The 16,569-nt window shown below is 35.2% G+C and overlaps 2 protein-coding genes and 1 long non-coding RNA gene across 4 annotated transcripts in view; all 3 read left to right on the forward strand.

Moving 5' to 3' along the window:
- The window catches only part of Sarm (sterile alpha and armadillo motif), a 118,568-nt gene that overhangs the window by 36,642 nt on the left and 65,357 nt on the right, over positions 1-16,569 (forward strand). The window lies entirely within an intron of this gene.
- LOC105736931 (uncharacterized) lies at positions 7,523-10,881 on the forward strand. The gene is made up of 5 exons (XM_012493770.3): positions 7,523-8,616; positions 8,890-9,200; positions 9,458-9,762; positions 9,997-10,242; positions 10,414-10,881. The coding sequence occupies exons 1-5, from the start codon at positions 8,186-8,188 to the stop codon at positions 10,702-10,704; spliced, it is 1,584 nt and encodes a 527-aa protein (XP_012349224.3). The 5' UTR covers positions 7,523-8,185; the 3' UTR covers positions 10,705-10,881.
- LOC147657464 (uncharacterized) lies at positions 11,527-15,073 on the forward strand. The gene is made up of 2 exons (XR_015292424.1): positions 11,527-11,673; positions 14,464-15,073. It is a non-coding gene; the product is annotated as an uncharacterized LOC147657464 (long non-coding RNA).

Raw genomic sequence — 16,569 nt, forward strand, 5'->3', positions numbered from 1 at the left:
TTAAGGGTAATTAATTTCAGTCGTGGCGGCGTCTGGCTGGATGACAAATTGCTTCCGGATCCCATTACCAGCCTCGTACGTGGCGAATAATCCGCGAGCGATCTCAAGCGAGATTGATCGCGAGAAACAAAAAGGAAGGGCAACAATAGAGCGAAACGGGAGAGTGAACGTTCGTCTATGGTCTGAAAATAAATCGCCCGATTTACGATCAATCCAGTGGAGATCGATCCGTTTCCAATTTTTTTTCTTTTAATCCTCTCCAACGAGACGAGACGGATTTGAATTTTTGCGAATAAAAACTGTCTCTGACTCGTTTGGATCGACTTGGATTAAAAATCAAGAGATTCTCTCTCGCTTATCGCTCTTCCCCCTTTCGTTCGTGGTGGCGTCGTTGAGTCGGTGCGCGTGGGTTCCCGTGGCTGGTGATTCAGGTTAATTACGATTGCACGAGGAAAACGCACGAGGAGAGAAAGAAAACGGTCGAAGGTCGATTTTCCAACGAGTTTTCCCCCCGTTTCTCATGGGTAGACATAACGTTTCATATATATAACCTGCCTCGAAGGAATGAAGTCAAGGGCTCTCCGCGCTGCTTGGTCGCGGTGATTCCCGCTGTTGATAAGATGATTGATAACCTGTTTTGCATACGATTATTGAATATGATTTTAAATGGTATTGTCGTCGGAGGGGAGGATAGGGATACGTATTATATTCGAGAGGGCGGTGTTTGTTGCCTCTTTGTTTCGTTGTTTGGACGACGATTGGGTCATTGTTGCGCGCCCATATATGGAGTTGGACCGTTTTACACTGTCGTTATTTTATACTGGGCGCTTTACACCAGGTGTGTAAATTAGTTCAACTGCCTTTATTCAAGTTCAAACGGTATTCGGATTAAATTTACTTGCAGATTGGATCTTGTAATAAACTTGTTGCAACTTGTTGATCGTAAAATCTAGAAAACGTCGGATTAATTTACATATACGACGCGTATATCGATTAATCGGAATATTTTTCAATCAATTTGTTTATCATCGTCGTATTATCGAGTGTAATATCATACGATCGAAACAACGTTGCCAAAGAATTTCTCCTCCGATTTTGTTCCTTTTTTTTTTTTTTTTTCTCAACATCTCGAGGATATTACGTTTCCACGCACAATGATTCACAATTTCCAACGATACAGTTTCGAAAATGGCAACAAGTGTAAAAATATATCGTTATCGCAAAGTGTTAGTCAGTGAAAAGATTTAGAATCGAATAGGAAACGGTTTGTTCGTTTACTAGGCATCTCGATTCTTCGAGAAAGATCGTCGATTAATTTTAATATCGCGAAATGACGGCTCGTTGAAAAATGAAGAAGACAAGGTTCGATATTTATTCGTACGGTTTGAAGTGAACGAGGCGCATTAATAATCGTGGTACGACGATCCTGGGTAGGGTCTAATCGAAAGCGCTCGTATGACTCACGCCTCGCGATTGTCGTGCGATGCACGCTTGACACGATTTGCTGGACTTACTTGGAGAAACGAGGAAAGTCCCGGCTTCGTTACTTGGAATCCCCCGGTGACTGTCCTGCGGACGTGGCGATGAAAATCGTCTGCGAAAAGAAATTGGATGAATCATACATTGATGAGGAGAAAATTTTAAAAATTGGAATTTCTCCCCCCCACTCCCCTTTTTTTCCTCTAGTTATATGTTACGTTATGTCCCAGTTTTTGTAGAAAATGAATTTTCTTTGTTTTTCTAAAATTATTACGATGAATAATTTTTAGTTAATTTTTGCTGTTGATGATACATTATCTTTTTATTTAAATCAGAGTTTCTTCAATGTTCAAATATAATTATACATTATTCGAGATTGTTTAAAATTCAAGTATTTATATCATCGAAATTTTGCGTTCCAAATTTTTCATCTCAAGGTTCGTTAAAGATATCCAAGAGTTTAGTCTCGATCTTCAATCTGTTTTATCTGAGAAACTCGATAACACTTGTTTGCAGAGAGACGAGTCGAAAGCAAAATTCGCATCGGATTTCTCGAAGTGGGTAGACGCGCGACATCTTTTGATCCAACGAGTTCCACGTTGATTGATCCATAAACTTTACGATCCCAGAGGTGACGTCCAATTCTGTCCATCTTCTTCGTGATATGAACGGAAGTGCAGTTATAAAATATTTAAATGATAAAAGATTGTCGTTTCTGACGGCAGAACTGTGTTCTAAATGGAACGAGCTCGAGATTCTGGGAACTGCGAAAATCAGACTTGTTAAAAACACCTGTAAAGTTGGCAATGCGGCCAATTTTATTCCTTCGTGGAAAATTTTCGAAATCAAACAAGATTATGTAAGAGTCGTCGAAGAATCGTCTATCATATATCTATCAAGCTTCGATATGAAGAATTATTTTCTTCGATACACAAAAATTCTCAAAATTCTGAGAAATGAAAGATTGTTAAAGAAAAAAAAAAAAAAAAAAAACATAAATTATTTCCACTTTTTCTCAACATAAGCCATAATATCAACAAAAGCCGCGTAAGGGAACAAAAGAATTCTTCGAACTTTAAAAATAATTCACGATCCTTATATTTCCACTCTAATACGCTTTATTCGAGGAAAGAGCCAATATCCAGGTGAACGATGTTTCTCAGATTTTATTCTGACATTTCTCAGACTTTATTCTGATATTTCTCAGATTTTATTCTCCCGCGTTCTTTCCGGAATAGGTTCGACAGGAATTGTTTTCCAGAAACTCGTCATAGCGAAGATAAATATTCAGACAAGTGGCTCCACCTTCGCGATTCGTGAAACAATCTAACCTAACTTAACTTAACCACGTTAATATAATGAATCACACCGCGATTTCGCTAAGTTTTACGATTGTGATTGTGTCTAGAAGTGGGCGGTCGTCGAAGGCCTGGCGAGGATCGATCTGCGATTTTTCTCGTCGCGTGTGGAATTAATGCATCTGCACCGGTTCCAGGAACGTGACATTAATTGCAAAGGACGAATGTCGACGAAGAATGGTGACACACGTATTCTCTATGGAGAATTATAACAGGCAATTTATTCGCTTTGTTTCTTGCTAGTTAAAAATCAGATTTTTAAATGAGGATTTTAAATGAGGAAAGCTCTGAACAAAATCTTCTACAAATCAATACTTGTATTTCAATGCAAGTAAAATAAGAAGAAACTTGGTTATATACTTGGCATTTTTATAATATAAGAATGGAATATATAAAGATTAATGAAGATTTGTGTCGATAGGTTTTTATACTTTAGAATTCTTGTATCGAGAGATAAATAATTACTTCAGCAATATCTTTATATTTAAATATTAGTTTTGTGATGGTTTCCTTTTAATGAAAAAATATAAGGAATCTTATAACATAAAGGAAACAAACAAGGATTTTAATTTCAATTGCTTAATAATTTTCATTAACTTTCATTTATTCCATTCTTATCTTATAATATTGTCTTATATAATATAATAATATGATGTAATAATTATGATTGATTACTTCATTTCTTAAATTTATCATTGAAATATTTATTTTTTTATTTTAACATAAAAACACAGAGAATAGTAGGTAATAGATAGGTAAAACAATTAGAAAAATCTTGCTATCAATTGATTAAAAACATCTAATCAATTGATCAAGAGCAATATATCTCATTTATTTAATAAATCCATTGTATTCTAAGAATTTAAATGAAACATATTTTCTAATAATGTATCAGTTTGTTAGATTTCAGATTTTAGATAAGTCATGTATAATATAAATGATCTAGATAGCGCTAATTATCAAAAGTTTTAGATATAGGTAATGATTATCCCATCACTTTTTTATTTTTTATTAAGATGAAAATGATAATTAGCAAAACAGTAAGAAAAATTCATGAATATTATTCTTTTTAATTATACTATTTATTTAGCTATTATATTCCTACGTTCAAATTCATTCAATTATGATTCTGTTCCTTCATAGACAGAATCTCACAATTGTATCCAATAATTATATAAAATTACAGCCGATATCTAACTAAAATAACGCTAATTACAAATCATATTATGACAATAACTATACGACAACCACTTAACTAAACACTTTTATATGAATGAAAACATAACCTATATACATAACTACTAAAAATGTTTCTTCCAACGAATCATTGCCGCGCTCCATCTTTGGAACCCAACTCGGCAGAACATAAGAACGCATCTGTGAGAAAAGAGAAGCCGTAAGAGGTCTGAGCGTGCGTTACGCAAGAAAATACACTTTCACAAGCCGCGATAAGCGTCACTTTAGCGGCGGGTGTCCTTTTGTCCAGCCGACAGCGCGGAATTGGCCACCGTCCTGCGCCGCGGTTTCTCGGCCGTCTTAATGACTGATGCAAATACGCGTCGTTAGGCCTTGTTGGGCTCGTTTCGCTTCTATTTGTCTTTATAGCCCCGACGTCGGCCATCTTGCGTCCTCTTTGCCATGCCACCACCGCAGACAGTGGCCGAGTGATTTGTTTTTCGCGCCAGTTTGATGAGATTTCCCGCGCCTGCTCCGATGCTCGTTCCAGAGAGCTCGTTTGCGATGATGATGATGATGGTGGTTTAATGGGTATCTTATTGTTTGTTTAGGAGGGATACGTTGGAAATAGGTATGATGAAGCGCGTAGATTGGTTTTTAAAAAGGTCGTAAAGAAATTTATCGTAGTACATTGCGGATGGTAGAGTAATTGTACGCTATGCTAGGATACTGTATGTGATTTGTAATGTACATACCCTGTTGTAGAGGATCTTGAGTTATTTCAATATCGATGGTCTTTGGAATTTTTATTGGATTTTTTCTTTTTTCTGTCTGGTTTTTGTCCTTTCGAAACAAGATTATAATTTCTTCGTTTTTATAACGATTTAAGATAATGATAGCATCTAATAAGTCGATTGAAGTTATCTTGTAATAAAATTATTGGAAAGATATTAATCTAGAATACGAAATACATATTATTTTCGTAAATAATTTTCATTCTCGAATGAGAATAATTATTTTTTTAATTAAAAAAAAAAAATCATATTCCATTAAAATTTCAATAAATTTATATCTATCCGTACCTTCATTATTTTAATACGTGTAATTTTAAAATCTTATTATATAAACTTGTAATTCTTCTTACGAATCACAAATCATAGGAAAAAATTATTCATTCTAATATACAATTTTTTTCATTACAATTTTGATTAATTAACATTTTTTTCTATTATTTCTATTAAAATCGTTTCTAATCGCAATAAGATGAAAGTGTACAGTCTTTGATTGGAACAAAGCGAAATAATATGAAAGTTCTTCGTTTCAATTCTAGAGTTAACAAGACATTTGCACGCGATCTAATTAGGATATCGTCTAGATCGTTTATTTTTGTCGGAAATCCAGAACGTCTCGTTGCAACTGAAAAAATAGTGTTTTCAATCGTTATATCGAAGGTAACAACATCAAAAATAAATCTATTATCTCCTGCTTTTCTTATTCATATGTATACACTCGCGGATTTAATTGTGGAAATAGGAAGATTTCTTTATATGATTCTATCTTCTATCTTCACAATTAGATGATTATTATAATGAGGACAATGAGATCTGATTTATGTATTTTAATGTGTTTCATTATAACTCGAGATATAGAAAAACCTTGGAAAAGTTTTGTATTAATTTTTTTGCAAATAATATGAGATAATAGAAATTCTAGTTGAACTTGTTCTACTAAAGATTTCAATTGATGTATCGAGTTGTTCTATAAATCAAGCATCCTGTAACTATAAATTTGATTATAAACTTAGCATAATGTAAAATATAGATGCATTGTGAATGCAATATGAATGTCTATTTCATCTGATTGCAATCTATGAATAATTATGCAATCATTATTAATACTACAATGTGTACTTGTACATTGTTAGTTTACGTGTTATATCGTAATTTCAATATCGTATGAATATTACATTAACAAATAATTAGAATTATTCTTTATTTAATTTTAATCTTTTGCATTATGAATTCATATTTTCTTTTTTAACATTTCATTGTCAATTATGAAACGAATCAAGATCAAAGTTATATTAGAACAAACTGACAAAACAATAGAGCAAGCGATTAAAATCAATATTCTAATATTTTATAATGTTTATATTTAATCAATTATGTATTTAATATTACATTTAATTAATATTTTATAATATTTTTATAAAAATACCAAGATAGTACGAATTTATAATTTTTATACGTGATTTAAAACACAAATTAAAAATTATTAAACAGAATAAATGGATAAGACTCGCGTGGATAATTCGTATGTTCGAGTTTTCGATTTATATGCTGATTGACCAGAAACACTTTGGAATTCGCAACAACGTGAAAACTTTTGGTTTCGCAGTCGCAAGTTCAAACGAGTTCGTTTTGAATGTTTTGTGCAATCGTGGATCGAAGCGAAATTCGAGAGCTATTGCAATTACGAAATATCGAACACGGAAATCACGACCTCTTCCTGTTTTCGTAAGAAGAAAAACAAATTTTAAAGATTATTATATTTTTTAACGCGATAGCACGAGTTTGTTGGAAAAATGAAAGTTCGAAGAATTTATCGTGACAAGTTTATCTCGATCGAATTTAAATATTTGAATTAAAGATTAAAATGAATTCAACATAAAATTAATTTCAACTAGATAAATCCCTTAGATAGTATAATTCAAAATCGTTTGATGATTTTTAAAAAATTTTTTTTCACAGAAATAATTTATCAAATCTTTCTATACAATATTCATAAATATTAGAATTTTTTTTTTTTTTTTTTTTTTAGATTAAATGCATTGTGTAAATCTCTTTGATAATTATCTCTCTACTTTACGCGCCAACATTACTTCCTCGAGTTATCAAATTGCACATTATCAATCACATATTCTTTTAATATCTTTACGACAAACTTATCTTAATAAATATTACTTACCTGTGCTTAAAATTCCATGACTTATGAACAAGAACGTACATAAACATCTTTTATAATTATTTTCCGATATTTCCATCTAATAATACGCAAAAAAAAAAAAAGAAAAAGAAAAAAATATCGTTAAGGAATATCTCACGAAATTACGTAACAATGACAAAACAAGCTTAGAATTACAAAAACAAAGGATAGAACCGCGGTTAATTCCTTCAGTTTCACGCAAGCCACTTCGGTCGCCATTTATCTCGCGAAAATTGCGTAATTACCGTTCCGTGATACGCTCCATCCATCCGGCTCGATCTTCCTCGAACAATGTCGTCCGATTCGTGATTCGAGAAAATGTGAGTCCGTTTCCAGGAACGAGATGAATAATTTTCACCATCCATTACGCGGGTAAATTTAAGCTCGTGAAGATGATCGTGTCATCTGTGTATTTATCGATGATTCGCGAAATTGAAACGAAATTTCCATAAATCGAAGATGAATTTGTTAATTATAATCGAGACATTTTTTGATTTGGTTACAGAATTACAATGAAATCGAATGGTTGAAAGAAAATTTATCGTGGAAAAGTAAGAATTGATAAAGCAGAACAAGTATTCCTTATACTCTGTCTCAAAGGGTTTAAAGCTTCGCTTAAAAACCAACTGGCATAAGAACGCAATAAACTCGTCCACAATTTTCCACTAGTTTTCCACGAGTCTGGCCTACCATCAGGGATCGTAAATTGCCGGCAGAACAAAAACAAGGCACGTCAAGTCCCGCTGATGTAGGATCGCGAACGTACTAATTATCGTGGCTAGACCGCGAATTAGGGGCGTAAGACTAAACGAGGGGATCGTCGTTGCGACGACATACGCCGTCGAGACGTGTTATCGCCGGCCTCGATCTCTTCATCTCTTCCTCTCCTCTCAGGAGGAAGAAGAGATTTTTGCAAGAACGCGCAATTACAAATTACGCGCGAAGTAAAGAGTTTCTGCGCTCAAGAATTCGGGTATTTCTTGTTGATCGAAACCGATAACAATCGCGTTAAATTGCAAAATGATTCGTTCTCTCTTAAAAATCATTTATCATCGCACAAAGTGTCTATCTTGGAACAAAAAGTAACGAATCGATGGTTGGTGAAGCTGGCCGCGAATGATGCAATTAAAATTAATCTGTCGATGGTGGAGTAACCTTTAAATAAATTAAATCCATCGCGTGAGAAAATGGCAAGAAGAAAAGAGGTGGTGCTCCAAGTGGAGATAGAGACCGAGGACGATTGGAAGCAGTTGTTGGAAAAGAAGGGGTTGATACTCGCCGACGTTTTCTCCTCGTGGTGCGGCCCGTGCATCGCGATGGTCAGCATGCTTCGAAGCGTGAAAATGGAAGTCGGTGATGCGATCAGGTACGCGATCGTGAAGAACGACAACATCGCCGACCTCGAGCGATTCCGTGAAAGAAGCGAGCCGGTCTGGATGTTCCTCGAAAATGGTCAAATGGTCAATTTGATGTTCGGCGCCAATTGTCCCCAGCTTCGAAAACTGATAATGTCCGAGATCAAACGTGTCCAGTACAAGGAAGAGCCGGAAATGCAGCAAGCTGTCAGCACTAGGACCGCGGAGGAGGAGGTTTCGTGGCAGGAGAAGGAGGCCATCAGGTATTATTCCTGAAAGATCTAATAGACGTTGTTGAAACTTTTGTCATAATATACAGTCAGTCGATATTTCTTTTCTACATATCTTCGCTTCAGTCATTTTTAGCATTGATCTGATGTGATAACAAAATATCCTTGGATTAAAAAAATTAAATAATTCTAGTAGAAAAATATTAGACAAATTTTCGAGTTAAGATTAAGATAATGAAACACGTGACTGACCGTATGTCGTGAGCGTGGTTAATTGGGTTCGTGGGAAAATTAAAATAAAACAAGAAAAGCGATCGAGGAGCGCGAGCGTGCCAAGGAGGAGGCTGAGCGGTTGGAGAAGTACGAGACGTTCTTGGCTCAGATGATATTCGAGCTGAGCGAGTTCACCGCTCTGGTTTTCTATCCGTGGGTGTTCAAAGACGAGCAGGGACGGCACAGGGACAAGTATCAGTGCCCTCCGTATCTTGAACTGATCAATACCCTGTTCAAACAGAACTACGACGTACTAGAGGAGTTGCGAATACAGTTAACCGAGGAAATAATCGAGAAGATGTTCGTCGAGAGCAACGAGGAGGTCACGAAGGCTATCGTAGTAGGTGTGCACACCCTTTTATCAATCTTTCTCTCGAAATAATTTGTCCACCACTGATGGAACGTCTATTATCCGAGAGATGAACATTTCTTTTATAAAAGAATAACTCGTGAGAGAAATTACGTTGGAATGATAATTAATCGTCCGAATATCTTAATTTATAATCGAAGTCGTTATTGGATAATCGACGTTCCAATTTGATCTTGGAAAGGGAAGAATTGCTTGTGGATTCGAATTGCTATTGCTACGTAATAAGTGCAGGATTGACGGATGGTAGAACGATAGCGATGAGACTGAAAGGTAGACGGCCCCATCCCGATTGGCCCGTGTCCTTTCCCTTCGAGTGCCCCAAGGGGATTAAAAAGTGCCCCACGCGAGAGATCAACGATGTGGAGAATTATCTGATACATTTGTTGACCAGCAAAGAGCCGCTGCTTCAGGGTAACGCTGTCCCCTTCAATACAACTGACTCGTACATGGAGAGGCACGTGTACGTTCACGAGCCTGATCCCGAGGACGAGGAGGACTTTCCTCGCACCCATCCCGCTGTTTGGGTACCCCCTCAGGTATTCCTCGAATTTAACACTCGTTATTTCAAACCTTCCCTTAAGATTAAACAGATTAATTATTATTATTATTAACAACGAATAATTTTTTTATTCAGAATATTTCAAAATCTCGCCAGAAGAGAATTAATTGTACTTAAACATGGAACGAAGTTTTTTTTTCATTAAGTCTTGTTCGAAGAAACGAAACACGGTCGAAAGAGGATTTTTAGAGAATAATTATTGATTGTTCAGGCCCGGAGCAAAGTGCACGTGTACACAAGCATCTTCAGCAGTTATATGGAATTGGTCCATCCTTACGAGGAGCCTGTACCGCCTCCTCCATTCTGCGCCTTCAAATTCTATTATTCAAAGTTCCCCATTCTCAGTGAGACGTGCGCCCTTTTCCCCGACGCCATCGAATATTTTGGTGCGTTCGAATTCGATGCTCCCCCAATCGCAAGGCGAATAGCGTCGTCCCCTGAAGACTTCGAGAGAAAGGTTCCTTTATCTCTTTTTTAAAATTAGTTTAAATTTCCATCAGATGAGGTAGAACAGAGATAGAATGGTGATTTTTTTAATTTTCGTGTATTAACACCCGGTATATTATTATATATATATATATTTTTCGTTTTTCTCTTGCATTTGATGATATAAATAACGTTAACAAAGGCGAAGTATCAGACTGGGAACGAGATATTCGTGATAATTCTCCGGAGGGTGACCGAAGATGCTTTCCTGTCGTTTGCCAGCATTGAGCCGTACTTCATCACGGAGGATCATGAAAGGGCAGAAGCGATGATAGACGAATACTTCCCCGAGGGTGCTGAAGACGCTATTCTCGAGCTATACTTGGAAGAGGAGGAAGAAGAGGAAGAAGAATATTATGAAGAAGAAGAGCATGAAATAGAGGTTCAAAAAGAGATTCAAGAAGACGTATTCGCTACCTATGAGTTTATGTGAAGTTGGTATTTTCTTCATTTTTCTTTTTTTTTTTATTTCCTTTTTGTTGGCATTTATACATAATGCCGGTTCTAGTCTAAGAGTACTTTTCATAATTATCGAAATAATTTGATCGTAATAGTATATTCAATTATTTTTCCGCATATATTTCATATATTTTAAATTAGTATAACATTATATCCAACACTACTCTTTTTGATTTTGACATATTAACAGACGTAAACAAAAAAATCAACAAAAACATTTACTAAGGTTTTTCCTCTAGCAATGGTCTTTGATCCCGAAATTTTAGCTTGATCAGTAATCGGTCAGAAACGCCTACCAACGCAAATAATTAAAATTTAACAATACCTGACAAAGATATATCGCATACCAATCAAATATTTCGAAACTATTCATAAAGAAATTAACCAGACAAAGCAAACTTGTATTTTGCAATTAATAATTCTCTCTTAAAAAATACTCAAATTTGCTAATAAAAAAATTAAAAAAAAATTTTTTTTCTCGCATATTTCTCGATTTCTCATCACGTACACGAAAATCATGAACAGATGTTTAAAAGTTTATCGAAAAAGGTTCCGTCGTGCCTCGAATAATTCATAGGCTCGCTTTTTTTTTTTTTCTTCCGCCGACCAAGAATTTCATTCTTCGCGCGTTTTGGCAGAGCCGGGATTATACTTGAATATTCGCTGTCGTTGGCAACGTGTTTGCGTAACTTTGGCAAAATTCCAGCCGATACCACGGCCTCTGGAGGCTATATTACGCACCTGTCTCGCTGGTAATTTTTTAATCATGACCCGTCATGGTTGCCAACATACCGTCAAAACCAGCCATATTCACCTCGGTTATGTTACATTGTTACACTGTTACACGTCGCTTTTAATCCTTGGTTATGAATATTGAATAGGATAATTGGGAGAAGATTTCAACCGACAATAGAATTTGTTCAGCAGATATTAACACAATATTGTACGTTCTTTGTTATAATTATTAGTATATGAAATTATTTAAAGTGGATCGAGTATATCGTATCATTTGCAAAAAGATTAGATTAGATTAGGTTAGGTTAGGATTATTACAATTTTTTGTTTTATTTTTATTTCTAATATTTGATTATTAGTTAGATTGTATATGAGAAAAGTGGATTAACATTTAGTTTCATGATATATGATTTAGATAACAAATAAAATTTGTTAATTTGATAGAAATATAAATATTAAATTCTTTATAAAGTACAATTAATATATATATGTATAAATTTTTATATGTTTTTGCAAGTAAATGGAATGAGTTTTATTCTCTATCCACTCGATTCTATTCTACCAGATATTAATAATTTCTTATAATTCTTGAGGATTTGTTTTTTGAGAAACGTTTGTTCACTATTTTAAGTTTTATGTCACTTTTTACGAAGCTATTAATAATAGGTAGATTCTTTATTCATAAAAAGGATTTGTGGTTGTAGAATTTTTATACTAAAAAAATATCTCGTGATTTTTGATGGAAGATAAATTAGTAGACGTTTATGACAATCGTTTAAAATTATTAAAGACCATTGAAAAAAAAAATTGACAATTTATTTTCTTTGATGGATTGATTTTTTTATCGTCTAGTAGCTAAAATTGGTATTTTTTGATTTATCAAACATCGAAACTAGATGTGGCATTTAATAATAAATATAACACATTAAGTTTTTTTAATATCGAAAATTAATTAACTTTTCCAGTAATAAATAATTTAAAGGAAAACTGATGCATCTCGAGAGAGATATATTTTAAAGATAATATTTTCACAGATCTTCCAGCATTAATAATCGGCTATATCAATATTAACAAAACGCAATAGACGATTTGAGCGGCAGCTACAAAATGGCACGAGATTAGCGGAAAATCAGCCGCGACCAGAGCGAATAAATTGAATCGCGCTGATCGAATTAACGAGGCAATTTGTCACGCGACCGATGCGAGAAATTCACGCGTGAACAACACGCTCTCTCTTCTTCCTTCTATCCTCGCTAAATTTTGCCAAGCGAGCCGAACAATTGAACCATTAACCGAGGAGACGTTAGTCATTCAGCTACTCAATCTTCCAGCTAAATCGGCCATTTTCATCCATATTTTAGGGCGCGATGGCTTCTCGGAAGAGCTTAGAAAGAACGAGATGATTTTTTGAATCGTATTCATTTAAATCTTGGAAAGTAATAGATTTTTCTTTTTGGAATTTTTAACGGTAGGACAAAAAAAAATATATCACAAATATATCCTTTTCCAATTATTTTCTCAGGAAAAAATAAAATTATAAGATTCTTTCTAACTTATTCATTAATATTGAATTACTAAAAAATAGATATTATTTAGCTTTTGATTTTAGCAATAATAAAGATCCTCTTGCGTATAATTGAATAAATTCCAAGCTTTATTGTGAAGAATTAATGATTCAACTTAATTTTATTAAAAGCATCAAAATTTATCGTATTTAATCTTGACTCTAAATTATGGAAAATAACAAACATTAATTTCCATCGCGAATATAGCTAAGATTTTGCGAATCATACATATTAGTGCTAAAATAATCAAGCCCGTTATCTTGACGGAGACTATTTTTACGATTACTAAAAATATTCAAGCACGTTCGACGAAATTGACTTTGATGGAAACGTACTTATTCCTCTCCACTGTACAATTATAATTATCTACAATCATCTTGTTATGACGTATTAAAGTACACATTACAGATCTGATCTATTATAAAAATAATATATCCTGTACGATGCAGAAAAAGAAAAATCGTAACTCGATTTCGAGCGCACACAAAATTAAATTATCCGATGTCGATCCACATCGATTTTTCAATCGATGTAGCTATCACGCTCGATCTATACGCGCGATCTATCTAAACTTTCAAGATCGATCAAAACCTGGCACAGAACAGAATCCTTTTCTTTTTTTTTTTTTTTTTTTTTTCTTTTTTTCTTTCATTTTCATGCCTTGATACGCACGGTAGCGCCTGAAGCGGTCAATTGCTCAAACATCGGTAATTATTGCACAAGCATTACGTAACTAAACAACCTGATCGTGACGATACGGAGGAGAGGAGGGAAGTGGAGAGAAAAAAAAGGCGCAAATTACAGTTACGCCGGGTAATTTGCGTCCATAACGCGTATTACGTGCCATTAACGATCGTTTCGTCTTCTTTCCTCTCGCGCAGCACCCTCTATTTCCGTCTGCATGCCGATCAAGATCGTTTTTCTCGAATGGCGCGAAAACGTCTGCGCGCCATAAAGGACGATAATCGACCGATCGCTTCCAGCGTTCTTCGATATTGTACTTGCTACCAGCATTGGAAGCATCTTTTTTGATAAAATAATCCTGCGTTTATTATCAGGTATCATATTGAAGAATTTGGAGATTTGAATGCAAAAGTTCGATTGTCAATTAAAAGTAACGTAGACAGTAGTAGTAGAATCTATATCGATGTCAAATAATTTCAAAAATCAACTAAATTATGATAGATTATCCAATCCACGTATAGAAAAATTCCAACTTAGAAATGCAATGTTACGTAAATCATTTTCATAAAAATATACAAATAACATTGAAATACGATTACAATTATTATATTTAATTACTTAAAATTTAAGTGTCTACCAAAAATCTTGAAAATACACACGATGTATTGTCGAAAAGATAATATACAAATTATTATCGTACACAATAATTTACAAGATCAATCGCCAAATATTAAACACGTTTTATTTAGATTTTGGCCGAGGATTACCACGATTATAGAAGTGTTGATCGGTGGCAACGAACTCGAGTGGGATCACCCCTGAAAGGTTAGGATCGACGAAGAAGAAGGGTTCGGTGTACGAAGAAAGCGTACAACTCGCGCGAAGATAAATTTACACGCGACTTCGCGACGCCGATGCCTGTTCACGTACCCTCGGTCTTCTTTTCCCTTCTGCGTTCCCTGTGAAGCGTTCAGCTCGTTTTCTTTTCGCGTGGTCGCAAATAGGAATCCCCCCAAGGCTCCATCATCGTGCTCCGGCCGAAATTAATGGCGTCGGGACGCGGGCGAGCGCGATTCGCCGACGCCTGCTCCTGATTTACCGTGTCAAAGTTCACGGGGGGAGGGGTTGGTTTTGTGGGAATAACTGTCGCCGGGTAAATTCCACGGATCATTTTTTAATTTGCTCGTTAAATTTCTCTCGGGGATATAAATTAAAATTAATGTTATCGCAATAATTATTTTCGAGAAGATGGATCGTTTTTTCTCGATTAAATGGTTTGAAATCGATGGTACGATATTTTTATTAAATTTCGGTAGAAGAAAAATTTAGTAATAAAATAAATTTGTGATAAAAATGTAATAGAATATCCTTTACTTTATTTAGATAATTTTTTAACCTATGTATATCGTTTTGAATAGGCGGTAAGAACAAAAAAATCTTTTGCAGATGCAATGTTATCTGCAACGTTCCCCGAAAAATAAAAAAAAAATTATTCAGTTTTAGAATTTCACTTGAGAAAATAAGCGGTAAAGCGAGCGAAACTCTTTTGCTCTTTTAACAAGATTCGGATACAGTTTGTGTCAGGGATCGTCCTCGAAATAGAGATGCCGCGGTTCAATGTTTTCGTTTGTTCCAAGAGGCGAAGGAAACTCGTGAATTTTAGGATTGTGGAAGAAAAGCCAGGCGACTTTGTTTCGAGGAAACGAGTTTAATTTCGTACGCAGGCTATCCGTTTCCATCTAATGGGCCGATCGTTTTCTCGCTTCCGGTTTGCATGACCCACTGATCGTGAGTCAACTTAGACGTTACTATGAAAAGAAACACTATGCGACGTGTTCCTCGGCCACGTTCCCGGGAAACAAACATCTCCAATGGGCACTTCATCTCCGAGTTTATTATTAAACATACGGTTAAATGTTTAACATCCGCTCGGGTTACCGGCTGAAAATGTTTGAATCGAGAATTTTTTCTAATTATTGCAATTTTTAAACACGTGTTCCTCTCGAAATTTTTGATAAAATTAAATTTTCCATCGCAGTTTTTACCGTGGTAAGTTTAATTTAAAATCTTGACTCACGCTTCTCTGAAAAATTGTTTCCAATTTTCGTGATTTTTTTTCTTCTTTCCTTTTGGAAACTCGATTTTTGAGAAAGTGACAGTTTTCATCCTCACCGATCCTTCACCCCTTTAAGCGAGTTCGTCTCTCTCTCAGCTTCGTCATTGGGAGGACAGCTGTTTCTTGCCAACGTCGGGATTTTTCCGACCCGTTGGCGCCCTTTCCGTGAAGGGTTTGTCAAAAATTAACGAGCAATTTTTTTTTTTTTTTTCCCCTCCCCTCGAAATAAAATCTCTAGAAACACGTCACCGAGATGATGATTTGGTCGTGGAACAAGAAACATTTTATTTTAATCCAAATTCCACGATGAAATATGCGTAAGTATCTTTTTTACAACCGATTCATTTAAAATTCTTCCGTTGAAAAAAAATATTAAATCATTTCCTATTTATTATCGATTTATCTGTATATCCAACTTTTGTTATCTAAAATCCGTAAAAAATTAAAAGTTGAATAAGAATTTGAATGTTGACGCGAAGGATTAAATCGTTCTCTGATCTCTTTCGTAATAGCCAGCGTCGAAATATACAAGCGCAATATCGCAAATGGGAAGCGTTGTAGGGCTGGAAGGGAGGAGGGAGGTTCTCATGTTCCCAGGCGGTGGCATTCGTTTGCATACCACTCGTACAAGTTGCCACAGAAAATTACAGGTCTGGTATCTAGTGGAAGTCATGGTTATCATCGAGGAGAATCAACAGTCAGAATCGCTGTTGGCAAGGTGACGCTTTTACTCCACAGC

This window comes from Apis florea, unplaced genomic scaffold (assembly GCF_048593485.1).
Source record: "Apis florea isolate Af1SG1 unplaced genomic scaffold, ASM4859348v1 contig_3158_pilon, whole genome shotgun sequence".
Classification (NCBI taxonomy): Eukaryota; Metazoa; Arthropoda; class Insecta; order Hymenoptera; family Apidae; genus Apis; species Apis florea.

Bases quoted from the DNA above. Each gene is read 5' to 3' on its own strand.
- LOC105736931 (XM_012493770.3), top strand. From the start codon at position 8,186: ATGGCAAGAAGAAAAGAGGTGGTGCTCCAAGTGGAGATAGAGACCGAG. The intron at 8,617-8,889 runs GTATTATTCCTG...AAATAAAACAAG, and splicing joins CAGGAGAAGGAGGCCATCAG to AAAAGCGATCGAGGAGCGCG. The intron at 9,201-9,457 runs GTGTGCACACCC...TAATAAGTGCAG, and splicing joins CACGAAGGCTATCGTAGTAG to GATTGACGGATGGTAGAACG.